Source organism: Solanum tuberosum, unplaced genomic scaffold (assembly GCF_000226075.1).
Source record: "Solanum tuberosum cultivar DM 1-3 516 R44 unplaced genomic scaffold, SolTub_3.0 scf00149, whole genome shotgun sequence".
Classification (NCBI taxonomy): domain Eukaryota; kingdom Viridiplantae; phylum Streptophyta; class Magnoliopsida; order Solanales; family Solanaceae; genus Solanum; species Solanum tuberosum.
Window position 1 is genome coordinate 1,076,539 of NW_006239072.1, and position 15,014 is coordinate 1,091,552.

The 15,014-nt window shown below is 33.3% G+C and overlaps 3 protein-coding genes across 3 annotated transcripts; 1 reads left to right on the plus strand and 2 right to left on the minus strand.

The window, feature by feature from the left end:
* Positions 1–2,655: 2,655 nt before the first annotated feature.
* On the minus strand, positions 2,656–3,213 carry LOC107061547 (vacuolar protein sorting-associated protein 28 homolog 2-like). The gene has a single exon (XM_015310954.1). The coding sequence runs from the start codon at positions 3,211–3,213 to the stop codon at positions 2,656–2,658; it is 558 nt and encodes a 185-aa protein (XP_015166440.1).
* Positions 3,214–6,486: 3,273 nt separating this feature from the next.
* LOC102596118 (adenosine deaminase-like protein) lies at positions 6,487–11,094 on the plus strand. The gene is made up of 11 exons (XM_006352545.2): positions 6,487–6,687; positions 7,687–7,757; positions 7,849–7,940; positions 8,030–8,089; positions 8,838–9,080; positions 9,171–9,247; positions 9,357–9,426; positions 9,516–9,629; positions 10,334–10,400; positions 10,526–10,630; positions 10,711–11,094. Exons 1-11 carry the CDS (start codon positions 6,611–6,613, stop codon positions 10,833–10,835), a joined length of 1,101 nt encoding a protein of 366 aa, XP_006352607.1. The 5' UTR covers positions 6,487–6,610; the 3' UTR covers positions 10,836–11,094.
* A 1,120-nt stretch (positions 11,095–12,214) lies between these two features.
* LOC102596450 (serine/threonine-protein kinase CDL1-like) lies at positions 12,215–14,864 on the minus strand. The gene is made up of 5 exons (XM_006352546.2): positions 14,513–14,864; positions 13,713–13,894; positions 13,259–13,448; positions 12,742–13,133; positions 12,215–12,644 (listed from the first exon to the last, which is right to left on the minus strand). The coding sequence occupies exons 1-5, from the start codon at positions 14,628–14,630 to the stop codon at positions 12,360–12,362; spliced, it is 1,167 nt and encodes a 388-aa protein (XP_006352608.1). The 5' UTR covers positions 14,631–14,864; the 3' UTR covers positions 12,215–12,359.
* Positions 14,865–15,014: the final 150 nt, after the last annotated feature.

Genomic DNA, 15,014 nt, shown 5'->3' on the forward strand with positions numbered 1-15,014 from the left:
TGGCCGAATTATAATTGGCCACGTGTAAAAAATGATTTTGCAAAAAATGTTTGTTCAGAATTTTGAATTTTTATTATAAAAAAAATAATGACGTGGCTGAATTATAATTGGCCACGTGTAAAAAATGATTTTGCAAAAAATGTTTGTTCAGAATTTTGAATTTTTATTATAAAAAAAATAATGACGTGGCTGAATTATAATTGGCCACGTGTAAAAAATGATTTTGCAAAAAATGTTTGTTCAGAATTTTGAATTTTTATTATAAAAAAAATAATGACGTGGCTGAATTATAATTGGCCACGTGTAAAAAATGATTTTGCAAAAAATGTTTGTTCAGAATTTTGAATTTTTATTATAAAAAAAATAATGACGTGGCTGAATTATAATTGGCCACGTGTAAAAAATGATTTTGCAAAAAATGTTTGTTCAGAATTTTGAATTTTTATTATAAAAAAAATAATGACGTGGCTGAATTATAATTGGCCACGTGTAAAAAATGGTTTTGCAAAACCACCGTTAAAAATAATGGCATGAATGAGCCTTTTCTTAAACGGTAATGGCATAGATGAGCCAAACTTTTAACGGATGGCATAAATGAGCCTTTTCTGAAAATTCGATGGCATATTTGAGCCTTTTCCCATTAATATATATGATAGTGAAATATGTCTAATTATATAGTTTCTCTTTATTAATACTTACACAATTTCAATCAGCTATCAAACAACCCCCAATTATATTAATAAAAAATGACTATAAAAAAAACCATTAACAATTTTATATCTCAAAATCTAAAAGAACAAACTTCAAATGAAAATATAATTCTTTTTTAAAAAAAAAAAGAAGTTAAGACTCTTATTTAATTTTAACCTTAAATCATAAATGTACTTGAGCCCCCCGTCCCATCATAAGTTGGAACCTTTTCCACTCGAATGAAAGAAACACCTATTTGCACGTTTTAATATAAGTTAAATTGTTGTGTGTCATTTGTGCTAACTACTGAACTTTTACGAAGTTTTGACTCCCATCACCATTGGCTTTTTATATATTGAATTTTATATATTTCGTAGAATTATAAGTTGTCAAGTGGGCCAGGTCGGGTCTCCACTAGAACCAACTCGGAAGCACATAAGATAGGGACCTTATTCTCATTTTACTTCTTCTATCATCTAAGTTTGAGTCAACGTGAAATTTAAAAAGATCTTTTAATTTTATGATGTGAATTAAGTTCTTATCTTTGGTGCGCGATAGAACAGTTTGGTAGCTAGAAAGGTAAAAACTATATTTTTTGAAATATTAATCTTTTAAAAGCAAATTTTATTGCCTTCAAGGCCACATCGAAATAGCAATAGTCGCTTAAGTAACTATTAAATATTAATAATATTTTCACTTCATTAAATCACTTAATCGTATTTAAATAGTTTATGTTATTTACTTTATTAATTACTTAATAATAATAATAAATTTTGAATTATTAATTTGTATGTTATATTCTTATGGAGGACTATACTAACTATATCATTTTAATTTTATCGACAATCTTGAAGAGATAGTAATTTTTCCACTTTGACGTCCACTACAACAAAATAAAGTAAAATATTTAGCGACAATTGAGTTAATGTCACTGTATCGAGAGTTGCTAAAACATTTAACGCCATTTATCTAGAATTTTGATTATAAATGCTCATATTTATTATTATCATTAAATATAATATAACTGTAATTTTATTATTGTCCCTAAATAATTGCTGCAAAATCTTTTATTTATCGTAGTGATCCCAATCCACGGTCCTAATTAATATGGAAACACTTTTGTGATTATTATGTAATGTTGAAACTTGGCAACACAATTTAGCTAGAGTTTGTCTATAGATTTTTAAATATTTTTGAAAAAAAAAACGGATTTAACTGAAGTTTGGATTAAAGTTTCTTTTGGTCAGGGTTGGGCTTACTAGGAGGGGGCTCAAGAAAGGTTTTTTTTATTGGGCTCCAAAAACTGGTCTGCTAAGTGATCGGTCCAGGCCCATTAGGAGACCGGCCGATGACCGCAAGTGAAATTGGCCTTAAACTATGTGACATTAATTAAAAATGCTCCTAGAGTAATCATTTTGTCGAAAAATGTCTTTGTTGTCAATAATTTGATCCAAAAATGTCTCTACTGCTAACAATTAAAAGAGAATAAGTTAATATACCTTTTTAATTGATTATATTATTATTATTATTATATAGTTAGATGATAGTAATCCATTATTAATTTTCATTTCGATGACAATAAAAAAAATCTAATAAAATAGAAAATATTTGATTACTTCTTTTCCGAATTGAAGTAGGATAAATAAGTTAATTAAGAAGTCATTATTAGGAAAATAATGTGTTTAAAAAGAAAAAAAATCATGTGTTTGAAAAATGAATTTATGACCCATTAAATAACAATAGAGACATATTTATAATATGCTATGGACGACAATGATATTTTCAGATCAAATTAATAATTGAAGAACAATTTTGACTCTTTTACGGAAAAAGAATAATAATAATTTCCATCTATTTTCTGACCGCCAGCTAATGATAGAAAATAAAGATCTTTGAATCTTTATAGGTCTTAAATTAAAACAACATACAATGTATCAAAATAATCTTTAATCTTGTTGTCAGTAACTATTTTCCATTGTACCAACAAGTATAGAATTGCAAACCTTGTGCTAAGTCACTATTTACAACACATACTTTTTTCACATTAATATCCTTCAATATGATTCCAAGAAAAAATGAGACAAAAAACACCAAAACTATCAACAAAAGAGTTGACAACCACTCTCTCATTTCTATCTTCTGCTCAACATCAGACAGTTCCATCATGGTCAACTTGAATGAGTCCATCCTGGTGATGAAGTTCTTCACACACTCGGATACAACAGACGTAGCACGGTGCTCTATTGTAGCAGGCACTCCAGAGGTTACGAGTCGGTTCAGGGCAGCAGAGCAGTTCATTTTGTAGGCATCATGAAATTGTTTAATGTTAGGTACAGTATCCTTTAATATCAAAGATAGGATCTTGAAATGAGAAATCAGTTTCTGGCATTCAGTTTCATAATCAGCCGGTGAAATGATGTCACGAACAAAAGCTTTCTCTAGCTTCTCCATTGCTGTAATGATTGCAAAGAGCTCAGCAACATCGTCATACATTTCCCTGTCATTCCACAACTTAACATCCATAAGAGTTTGTAGGTAATGTTTTGAATGAGGTAACCTTTGTCGAATGGGACACGCGCAAAGATGCTAATATTTGTTACTGCATAAACATCAAATCTAGGTTACATCCTGTCAATTCATGACCAACATATTCTATATGTACTAAACTTTCATCTCAAACTAATTACATGCATACAAGCACCTAGATGTATAAGTTTCGTAACAAGCTAATACTACTATATTTTATTTTGATAACGGTGTGTGTTCACGCCAGCTTACGTGCACCTCAGACCAATTTCATGTGATAACTGTCACCTCTCACCAGCAACAGGTACCAAGTAAGTAACTCTATCTATCAAGGCTAGGACTGATGGAAAGAAATCATCTAGTGTTTTTGTCTCTGTTGGGATTTGAACTAGACACCTCATGATTCTCACCGACTTCATTGAGCACTAGGCCACACCCTTGGGTGCTAATATATATTCATGTTATGTAATTGAAAAGTCCATCATTTCGTTGAGAACAGCAAAGTGTGAAATCAAGTTAAATCATTGGTTAGATAAGAAAATTTTGAATGTTCTGAGAGGTGAAATATTAAGCAATTGTTATTGATAAGAGAGTAAATAACAGGACAACAGATATGCCAAGATAATCCATCTATAGCACCAGAATTCTGAATGTGGACAAATACGTTCAGACCAGCCCACAAGTACTGCAAAATATCTTCCTATAGATGCTAGTCACAAAACTCAGGAGCAAGTACTGTATATTTCATTCCTCTACTTGCTAGCCACAAGCTTTCTTAGCTTTGATTAGAAATACAGAAAGCATCTAAACGAAAAACTACAGGACTTAAATTGCGTGAAGTTGTCCCAACATGTTTGAAGGATATTGCTCTGGTTCAGCACGGTTGCAAAATACCTTATGCACTATATAGCAAACGAAACAACTACCAAGAAAAAATTCGCAAATGCTACTAAGTTTGATCATTTTAATATAGTCCACTGATGAGAAAGTTCTTGTCACAATAGCATTAGCAACACATAAAAGCAAAGCCAAACTTCACAAGCAAATAAACAAGTTATCAGGTTAAATTTTGTCTCCGCCATCATTACTCCTGCAAAGCTTCTTAAATCCCTTCAAATTGAGAAAACTTGCTATTGCTTTCAACCATAGACTATGAAACTATCAAGCTAAAAACTGAGTTCTTGAAGCTTGTATTACCAAACTCACTTGGATAATACTCCGTCAACTTCACTTTTCTGTTCTTGTTGAAATTAACAAATGAATCAACCGGATTTGAATATCTAAACCTTGGCAAGCAAAGTTACTTGGTATATGTATTGGTTGAATATAATAAGTATGTGTTAGATTACTCGAGGTGCACGCAAGCAAATTCATACACCAGTCTTATTTAAGAAAATGTGAAGTGTGAAGAAGTAAAAGAACCTAAAGAAAACGAAATATAATCATAATGAGCTCTAACACTAATGTCAAGATCAAGTCTAACCATCATACTTGAACAAAAGAAAGTAAACCTCAATAAATTGAAACCTAATTTGAGCAAAGACAAACATTAATACATCCTAGAGAACAATGTTCTGCATTTTTTTTGGGCATAATACATAAATATGTCATTTAACTTGGTCTCAACTCACATTTATGCCCTCCAACTCCTTGTATGCACTTAAACTTGTATAAAGTTGAATAAATAGTCTATCAACCCACAAACAAACAAACAAACACAAATGGCGGGGCCACATGTATTCAAGGGGTATCGCCTTAAAAATTATACTATGTAACTAGGTATCTATCACCTTCCACTAGTAACACGTACCTGCCACGTGTAGTCAAGGGGTGTTGTCAGAAAGATTACACTATGTAGCCTGTCAACCCCCACCAATAAGAGGTACCAAATAACCTAGAGCTTTTGCCTATTTGAATCTTCTGAGACTTCATGGTTCTCAACTTACTTAATTCACCATTAGGTCACAGCCTCGCGTATGGTATACTCCAATGCATTTTCACACCACATAGTGAAAATCTTAATTCCGCAACGATTTATGCCAAGAACAAATCACACCATCTACATGAGCAAAGAACGTAAACCCACCAACCCCCACCCCAAACAAATTGATTTGAACAAAGAGAAATATTGATATATGGTAGAGAACAATATAACAAAATAACGTTTACAGTGTTCGAACGAACTCAATAACTACAACAAATTCAGAAGCTATAAACACAAAATAAATAACAAAAAATTGCGAGAATTGAAGCATATATAAAAACAATTAGGTGATTGATGAAAGTGTACCTGAGAGCCAAGGAAATTGAATTTCCAAAGAGAGTTATAGAAGTTGCAGGCAATTGAGTTATTTTATTTTTGGGCAGTTACCCCTATAAGGAATGTAATATTTTTTAGGAAATTTTTTTAAAATAGTTTTATTTGGAATTTATTATTTCAATTCTTAATTTAATTTATATACATATGAATTTTAATTGTGTCTTTTTGCACTCCTTTGGAATAGGAAAAGTTGGATCATTGGTGTATAGATTTGATTCGAACCAACTGATTGTGATAGCATGATAGGGTAACTTCAATATGTATATAAAAAAATTATTGCGTTTATAAATGTTATCGTATACATAAAGTTTATTTTATAGGTGATTAATTATAAGTTATTGATGTATCTATCAAAAATAATATCATCCTAATTCAAAGTATTTTGATATATATATATAACCAAATTTATATACATAATATTGACTGTGTATATATATCTTTTAAGGAAAAAAAACGTGCAAAATCAATATACAAAATTAATGTGAAATTTAAGTTAGCTAAAAAGGAAGATTCACAATTGAAATGAACTTTTATACGGAGAGATTTTTGAGGAGAAGAAATATAATTTGAAAAGAACCAACCATTTTTTTTTATATATTTTTACTGAACTTATCGGTATGTGGTAGAGTTACTATGAAAATGTAGGATAAAAGTGAAACATAATTATTAAATAATAAATTTAGATAAAATGATAAGAAAATATTAAGGTAAAGTATAATCACACAAAATCAATTATTACATCTTTTCGGAGTTAAAATAACAATAAAAACAAACAACTTATCTAAACTAAAAATACAATACAAACTGGTAACAACCATCGAGGTGTTAATTATTAAAAAGATTTAATTCATTTCCAATGATTAATTGGTAACCAATAAGTCAAATTTGAGGTTGAATTATGGTTATGACTTATGGTTGATTTTGTTATCCTTGTTTTTTTTCTTCTTATATCTATTGTCTTCATCACTTTGTATTTATCTGCAAGACTCTTTTTTGTTTTTTGTTTTTTGTTTTTGTGCAGGCAGCCCTAAACCCCAAGTGCAAATCTTGTAAATTCCTCCATTTTTTCTCAAGATGGATTGGTGGGTGTCAATGCCAAAAGTTGAACTACATGCCCACCTCAATGGCTCCATCAGAGACTCCACTTTGATGTATGTTCTCTATTTCTTCAAATTCTTCTGTATATTGAAAAGTTTTTACTACATATTCCTATCTGTTGACTTCTTGCTTGATTCCATGAAAAAAGGAAGAAAAAAAACAGATTTTTGGGTGTTATTCTTGTTTCCCCCATTTTTATAGTTGTGGATTGAGTTTCCCACATTGGCTAAGTGATGGGGTTGATTTGGTTTCTTTATATGCCTTGGACAATCCTCTGCCTTTACGGCTTGAGTTAGTTTACACTTGTTTGTCCAAATGGTTGACCTTGTCATCGAGTTGAGTCATTGGATCCTTGCATAATATGGAATGTCTAAGGTTTTTTTTTTTACGTGGAGAACTTATTGGACTGTTGCGAGGTGTGTGTAAGCTGACTCAGATACCACGGTTATCCAAAAATAGAAGTCAGGCATACCCAATATAATCCTACAAAGTGAGGTATGAGAGGATAGAGTGTACGCAGACCTTATCCCTAGCTCAGAATAAAAAAATAGTAACATGATAGTACTACAACAAAATAATACGATAGTCAAAATATAAGAAACAACATATAGTAATTAAAATCAAAGGACAAGAAACTATAAGAGTATTACTAGGACTAGTAGTATGTACGAACAACAAGACAAGGCACTCCTACCCACTAACCTTCTACCCTAATCCGTGCCCTTCACAATCTCCTATCGAAGGTCATGTCCTTGGTAAGCTGAAAGTTGAAACAACATATTGTCGTATCACCTCTCTCCAATACTTCTTCGGTCCAACTTTAATGATTAAATCAACCCTATACTGACCATTTTGTTTATTTTCTCCTGCTGGAACATATAAATACAATCTTCTTAATGATCAAAAAAAAAAAATTCCTTTGAAAAATAAAAAAGAACTTCAATTTTCAGTCAATTACCTTGTTTTTTCTTGTCATTCCATTGAGTTGGCATTTTTTCTTGCTTTAGTCGTATTTTCCAAAAAATTATGTGGATTCAATCTTTATTTTGCAGGGAACTTGCTAGAGAATTGGGTAACAGGGGGCTCGTACATTTTCCTGATGTGGAACGTGTTATCTTAAAACGTAAGCCAATTTTCTTCTTGTACTTTTCACAATAATATGTCAAGCTCCTTTTTTTTAGTATCTTGAAACTTGCCTCCTCTTTGTGATTCAGATGATCGCTCCCTTACTGAAGTCTTCAAAATGTTTGATTTGATTCACATTCTTACAACTGACCATGAAACTGTAACCAGAATTACTAAAGAGGTACTCTATTAGTGCAGTAGTCCAAACTTCATATCATGCAATGTATGTTGCAATTATTTGATTCTTTTTGTTATTACCATGAAAAATAGGTAATTGAAGATTTTGCTGCTGAAAATGTTGTATACTTGGAGCTAAGGACAACTCCAAAGGTACTTGAACTTTATCATCAGCTTGATCAGTAGGCTCCTAATTTAGAGCATTATTGTGCTGCTTGTTGTTACAATGGATATACATTGAGAGAATTATAACAAGTCAACTGTCAGCTGGAGTGGACTTGGCATTTAGAATCGAATTTAGCAAGCATAGCTGGTTGAATTAAGTGAACCAGATACTTGACATTTTTTTTTTGATGTTAGCTTCATTTAACTATACACTAGTTTTTCGATATAGTTATTTGGTGAAAGGGTATAAAAACAGGAAATAAAGATATGGCACATGGGGTTAACTCAAGATTTCCCAAGTCCATATAAGCATACCATCATTCCATTCTCCAACCAATGTGGGACTCTAACTCACTCTAACAATATGCAAATGCATCTTTACACATTTGATCTCATGTATTCTGTTATTGTGGCTAAGTTCATGATTTGCGTGTTAAAGCATATATTAGGTGTGAGTCTAGAAGGTCTCTTCACACCTATAAAAGCGTACTTTGTAATGTTGTAATGTAAGAGTGGGGTTTTGTACATATTATTAGTGTGCTTTATGTTTATCTCCCTTTTCCATCCTCCTCGTGCCTGATGATATTGTGAAGGTCCCACCTTATATTCCAACAGTTTCATCGACTAGTTCAGAACTGCAAAAGGATCCTTCACATATGTACTGTTCTAGCTCATTCATAAGAGACAATCATGATATGTAAAGATCTTATTTTTGACATGTCTTTTCTGAATGCAGAAAAATGTCTCCAAAGGGATGAACAAGAAGTCATACATGGAAGCAGTTTTGGAGGGTTTAAGGGCTGTTAGTACCGTCGAAGTTGATATTTTTAGTGAACCTAATTTTGATTGTCCTGCTAGTGCCGCTATTTATGCTCGGAACAATGAATGTGCAAGCAATGGAACAGGAAAAAAGAAAATATATGTCAGACTTCTACTCAGTATTGATCGTCGTGAAACCACAGAAGCTGCAATGGAAACTGTATGTTTCTGAATCTGATGCACAAAGAGGCTAAAAGTTGATATTTAGCTTAAAGTCCAAGGCTTGATAACTTTTTTGTGGTTGGTGAAGGTTAAGCTTGCTCTGGAAATGAGACATTTGGGAGTTGTGGGTATCGACCTTTCTGGCAATCCTATCATTGGTGAATGGTACTATTTTGCGTGTAAAAAGTTTTCTATTGCATATTATTCTTGTCTTGCATTGTCGATAGACTAATAAAATAAGGTTTGAATTTTTTTGATACTTTTTCACTTGTAGGCTAACCTTTCTTCCTGCTTTGGAGTTTGCTAAAGAGCAAGGACTTCTGATTACCCTTCACTGTGGCGAGGTGCATCTGGCTTCACTAGTTTGTCCAGCTTTTTTCAGTGTCACACCGTAATCTCTCTGATTGGTGTATTTGGTACTTAGTGCTATTAGGTACCCAATCAGGTGGAAATCCATGCAATGCTAGATTTTCTTCCCGCAAGAATTGGCCATGCTTGTTGCTTTGGAGAAGAAGAATGGGCAAAGCTAAAATCCTTAAAAATACCGGTGAGAAATTTCGCATGTGTATTTCCAGATTTCTAGGATATCCATTTTTGATACAATGCAATCACACATATTAATGATTGAGCAAATACTTTACCAAATTTCCTACTCTACCCTAGAATGGCCTGTATGCAAGGTCAGATTTCTCCTTTTCCTTGATACCCCCACGTATTTGCTGGGTAAAGAAAGCTGCTAGATATTTCCATCTAGAATACCACCTAGTGTTGTCAAAGGCATGGTTAAAGTGCACTTACGCCTTGAAGCGAAGTGCAAAACATGTTGAGCGAATGTGTGCTTTAGTGTCATCATCACTCTAGTACATACTTTTCGTTGCCAATGAGCCTCTCCTGAAGAGGAGATACCAAACAATTGATATTTCACTTTATTGTATTTTTTTTTCCAGTTTCTTTGTCCATATATTTGTTATTTATGCTTATTATTATTAGTCTTGGACTAAACATATATATTTGTAATTTTTTTCTTCCTATGCACTCTTTTTCATTAATCCCCTTGCTTTATTTGAAGCTTGATGCCCCAACAAAGCTTAGAGCTTATGTGTGCTTTTCACTTTTGATAACACTGATACCACCATCATGGACAAGATGCAGAATCTTTTTTAGGCCTTGCCATGTTTTGATGATGGATCGAAGTTCTGTTGGCCTACTGATCCTTCGAGTTTTGTCACATTTTGTTTTCTGTCATTGTAGGTTGAAATTTGCTTGACTTCCAACATCAGGACCGAAACAATATCTTCTTTGGATATTCATCATTTTGGTGAGGCTTCTGATCCTCTCTAGATTGTGCTTTGTACTGTTGTTACTCATGATCTTTGACAAAGGCATTTCTTATGAACCGTAACTACTTTGAAGTGTGTGCATAACCTTAGCTTTGACTTGCAGCGGATTTATATAATAGTGGACATCCAATTGTCCTCTGTACTGATGACTCGGGGGTATTCTCTACCAGCGTATCTGGCGAGTATAGTCTTGCCTCTTCTAGTTTTGGTATGTTTTACTTTATGCAAACATGCGTAGTTTGGCTTTAGATTATGGTCTCACTAACTTTTGTTTTTTACATTATAAAGGTATACAAAGGAGAGAGATGTTCCAGCTGGCTAGGAATGCTGTTAATTTTATTTTTGCTGGTAATAAAGTAAAACAGGAGCTGGAGCAAGTATTTGATTTAGCTGCAAAGACCCTGGAGTTCTGATGAAGAATATTGAAAACTGAAATGGGGTTTTTAAATGGAACTATATTGACATTGAAGATTTATATAATCGACTCCAACTTGCTTGAGATTGAAGTGTTTGTTATCATTGCTCATGCCACTTATTCCTTCTATGATATATGTTGGTTATGAAACAATACATATTGGCTACTTGTAATCAAAACTGGCTCTATATTCAAATTATCGACTACTTCTCTACCTTAGTATTTTTCAAACCTGGTTTGAGTAATGTTTTTATTGAGCCGAGGGTCTTTCGATTTTTGTCACTATCTATTATTTTTTATATTTCGATTATCGTATTATTTGTTGTAGTTACTGTTCTTTTTTTCAGACTGGTTTGTTATGTTTTCTGTTGTATGTTGCTATGCCTTCTTCACTTCCGTCATTTCTTTTTCGAATCCGAGGGTCTAATTGGAAACATTCTCTCTATCTCCTAAGGTAGGGGTGAGACACTCTATCCTTTTCAGATCTTACTCATGGGATTACACTAGGTATGTTGTTTTTATTATTGTCATTCGGAAACTTCTCTACCCCATGGGATTACACTAGCTGCGCGTACGCCCAACCCTCCCTAGACCTCTACTTATGGAATTATACTGGGTTGTTGTTGTAAAAAGATTAGGTAAAGACTGCAAATTTAGTAAGTGCCAAAGGAGCACAAACACAACACTTTAAGTACTTGTTTTTTGGACATAACTATGCAAGAGCCTTAGCTTTTAACTAAAGCATGTCTATAATGTTCCTTAAAGTGAAAACAATATGATCCCAACAACACCTAATTAACTAACATCTTTATTTTTATGAACCAAAGCTAGCAGCATCACTAAATGAAATGAATACAAGTGATCTGGTGGAGGTTGGCACAAGGGGAAGCATAGGATCACTTCTGAGGAAAGAGATTGAGTATTTCAGAACACTTGAATTAGAATGTAACTGGGCTTTTATTGAATCTCAGAAGACTAATAGCTATATGAAAATGGATTCCAGTGGTTGCTGTTGTTGGCATAGTTTCGTATCCTCTACGATGAAATGGAAAAAGAAGAGAAGAATAAATAAATGCCTACCTGCAATGTGTTCTATAGAGAAGGAAATCATCCGGTTCAGTCACTCAGAGATGGATTTAGGACAAGTTCTATGGCTTTAACTAAACCTGTACTATCTGCTCAAACTGTGTAAGTATGTATACATATAATAAGATCACACTCATTCTTAACTAACCGACTCTAGATTCTGGATTGCCTCTGTAGCTACTGGAATCATGAGGTCGGTCCTAACAGATACGAGGATGAAATAAGACTAATAGAGCATTGATCCATCAGTTTTCTTTAGATTCTACTCTTTGTTTTCTGAATTTCTTATCAAAACTCAAAATCTTTTGTATATCTTAAACATCAAAAAGTAGAGAAGTCTGCAATCAGCAATAACCTAAAAAGGCCATCTTTTTTTCTGCCTTTCTTGGCTGGAGAGAAAATTGGTAAAATCAGGACAAAAAAGAGTTACTTCATCTTATGAGACACAATTAGTTTCTGTTGTTAAGTCCTTTAGACACAACTCATCAGCACTATACTCTACTTCTGTCTTGCTAATTGTGACTTCATCATCTCTTGGCATGGCTAAGTACTCAAGAGCTGTAACAACATCACTAATCAAAGGTCTCGTGTAGGCTTCGTCTTGGATACACATATTTGCAATAGCAAGAGCTTGATGAAGTTCCATAACAGGGTAATTTCCTCCGAGCAACGGATCAGCCATTTCAGTGAGCATGTTCTTATCTTTAAAAAGTGGTTTGGCCTGAAAAAAGGGTGTTGCCTCATTTTATGTATGGGAAACTAACTATAAAGATGACAAAATAATAAATATGAAAGAGGTAGCAACTTCATTAACTAACCCAAGAAATCAAGTTTTGCTCTTCTGGTGGTCTTGTATTATCAATAGCTCTTCTCCCTGAAATAAGTTCCAACAGAACAACTCCAAAACTATATACATCAGATCTTGATGTCAACTGTTCTGTCATAGCATACTCTGGTGCACAGTATCCATAGGTCCCCATAACCCTTGTAGAAACATGATCCTCGCCTTCCGCTGGACCTAACTTAGCAAGCCCAAAATCTGAGAGCTTAGGAATAAGACACTCATCTAATAATATGTTGGATGCTTTGAAATCGCGATAGATTATGGGAGGATTGGCAATATCATGCAAGTATTCTAGCCCTTGCGCTGCACCTTTAGCTATCTTCATTCTGGTATACCAATCCAATGGCTTCTTATTTGATGGAAAATCTGAGTTAGCATATGAATTAGTAAGTATTATACAAAGCAACAAAGTGTTCATAGAACACTTTACTAGTACACTCTTTAAGTTCAGCTCAATGGAGTAAGGACAATATGAATTAAGCTGTTCATACCAAGAAGATGATCTTCTAAAGATCCATTCTGCATGAATTCGTAGACAAGAATTCTCTGGTTGCCATCAGCACAATATCCTATCAGATTGACAAGATTCGGATGATTAATGAGACTTAAATTCAAGACTTCTGCAAGAAATTCTCTGTTTCCTTGAACCCCATTCCTGTCAAGTTGTTTGACAGCAACAACCTGGAGACAAAAAAACTCATTTGATGAACAAACTGAAAAAAGGTGTTCTATTACTAGTAGTTAATAACCACAATAAAAGAAGAAATCATGGTAAAAAATACATCTGAACTCTCACTTTTTTGCGAGTTTCACACCCCAACTATCAACTGTTTTCTTTTCGTTCATTATAGGAAAAGGGAACAATTGATAGTTGGGGTATGAAGCTCACGAAAATGCAATAGTTCAGATGTGTTTTTGACGATTAACACAAAAATAAGGACATACTTGGTCAGTTCTTTTGAGGTGTCCCTTATAGACCCTCCCAAATCCTCCTTCACCAACTAGAAACTCAGGATTGAAGTTGTCTGTCGCATGAGCTAACTCGCGGAATGTGAATACTTCTGCTGAAATGTTTACATTTCCATATCTAAGTATATCTTCAGCCATCATATTCTGCTTGCCGACCCCTGCTCAGTTATTGAATTACAACACATTTACTGAACAAGTTTAAGAATCAAACAACTTCTCAATGAAGGCTAGAATACTACTGTTACAACAACATACGCCTCAATTCCAAGCAAGTTAGGGTCAGCTACACTAATCCTCATTCTCCGTATCGTTTCATTTAAGTAAGTTTTACTACAAGACTCCAAGAAATCATTGTACCTAGAGTAAACATACTAAATGACTAAAAAAAATTAATCTTAGTTATATGATATCGCCAATATCGATCTTGTTTCTTCGATCACATCCTATTTCTCGTTAGTTCTTCATGGATTCCAAGAGATTATGGGTCCTTCAAGACGATTTCTATCACCACAGTTTCACATATTGTCCGATGCATTTAGAGGTCAATGCAAGACATGACCAAAAAGGCATGTTAAAGAGATCACTGTCTCCAATATTTTAAAACTAAATCTCAATATAAAGGATCTAGATCATCGCGTATTCTCAGCTAACCCCAGTATATTCAACAGATAAATAAAAATACTTGTGAGTTAAAATTACCAAAGTTTCAACAAATATTATATTTCAAATATATCATTAAATTTAAATCTTAGATTCACTTATCGAGATATCTCAACCTGGATGCATAGTAGCACTTCTAAGCATGGTAGCCAATCCCTCAGAATCATCATATTTACTAGTTGTTCTTGTCTCATATACAGAACTCCTAGAGGATTTCAAATGAGTTTTCCTCATATTTTTTTTTTGTAGCTTCTTCAACAACAACAACAAACAAAAAAAGAAGATCAAATTCTTTCCTATTCCCTCTTATTTGGTTTTAGCAAGACAATCCCTTTATGTCTTGCAATAAAAAACCAACTAAATTTGATCCAACATTATCCAAGTAGGTAATGTAGAGGGGAAGGTGAAGAATTTGATTCAACTTCAATGAAAAAAAAAGGGATACTTCTATAAAAAATTTAAGATTGAAAAAAAAAAGAACAATAGACTACAATTTTGTATTTTAATTGAAAATTTCAAAGAATTAGATGTAGATTGAATGATGTTAAGACTCGTGTCATTTGGACATAGTGGAATAGAAAATTTAATCCGATATTTATGTGCTAATATATGGACTAT

What these genes read in the sequence shown, in the direction of transcription:
- LOC107061547 (XM_015310954.1), bottom strand. Translation starts at nt 3,213, where the DNA reads ATGGATGTTAAGTTGTGGAATGACAGGGAAATGTATGACGATGTTGCT.
- LOC102596118 (XM_006352545.2), top strand. Translation starts at nt 6,611, where the DNA reads ATGGATTGGTGGGTGTCAATGCCAAAAGTTGAACTACATGCCCACCTC. An exon ending in GGAACGTGTTATCTTAAAAC is followed by an intron (nt 7,758 to 7,848) that starts GTAAGCCAATTT and finishes TTTGTGATTCAG; the next exon opens with ATGATCGCTCCCTTACTGAA. An exon ending in TAACCAGAATTACTAAAGAG is followed by an intron (nt 7,941 to 8,029) that starts GTACTCTATTAG and finishes CATGAAAAATAG; the next exon opens with GTAATTGAAGATTTTGCTGC.
- LOC102596450 (XM_006352546.2), bottom strand. Translation starts at nt 14,630, where the DNA reads ATGAGGAAAACTCATTTGAAATCCTCTAGGAGTTCTGTATATGAGACA. An exon ending in ACCTCAAAAGAACTGACCAA is followed by an intron (nt 13,449 to 13,712) that starts GTATGTCCTTAT and finishes TTTTGTCTCCAG; the next exon opens with GTTGTTGCTGTCAAACAACT. An exon ending in TTTAGAAGATCATCTTCTTG is followed by an intron (nt 13,134 to 13,258) that starts GTATGAACAGCT and finishes ATGCTAACTCAG; the next exon opens with ATTTTCCATCAAATAAGAAG.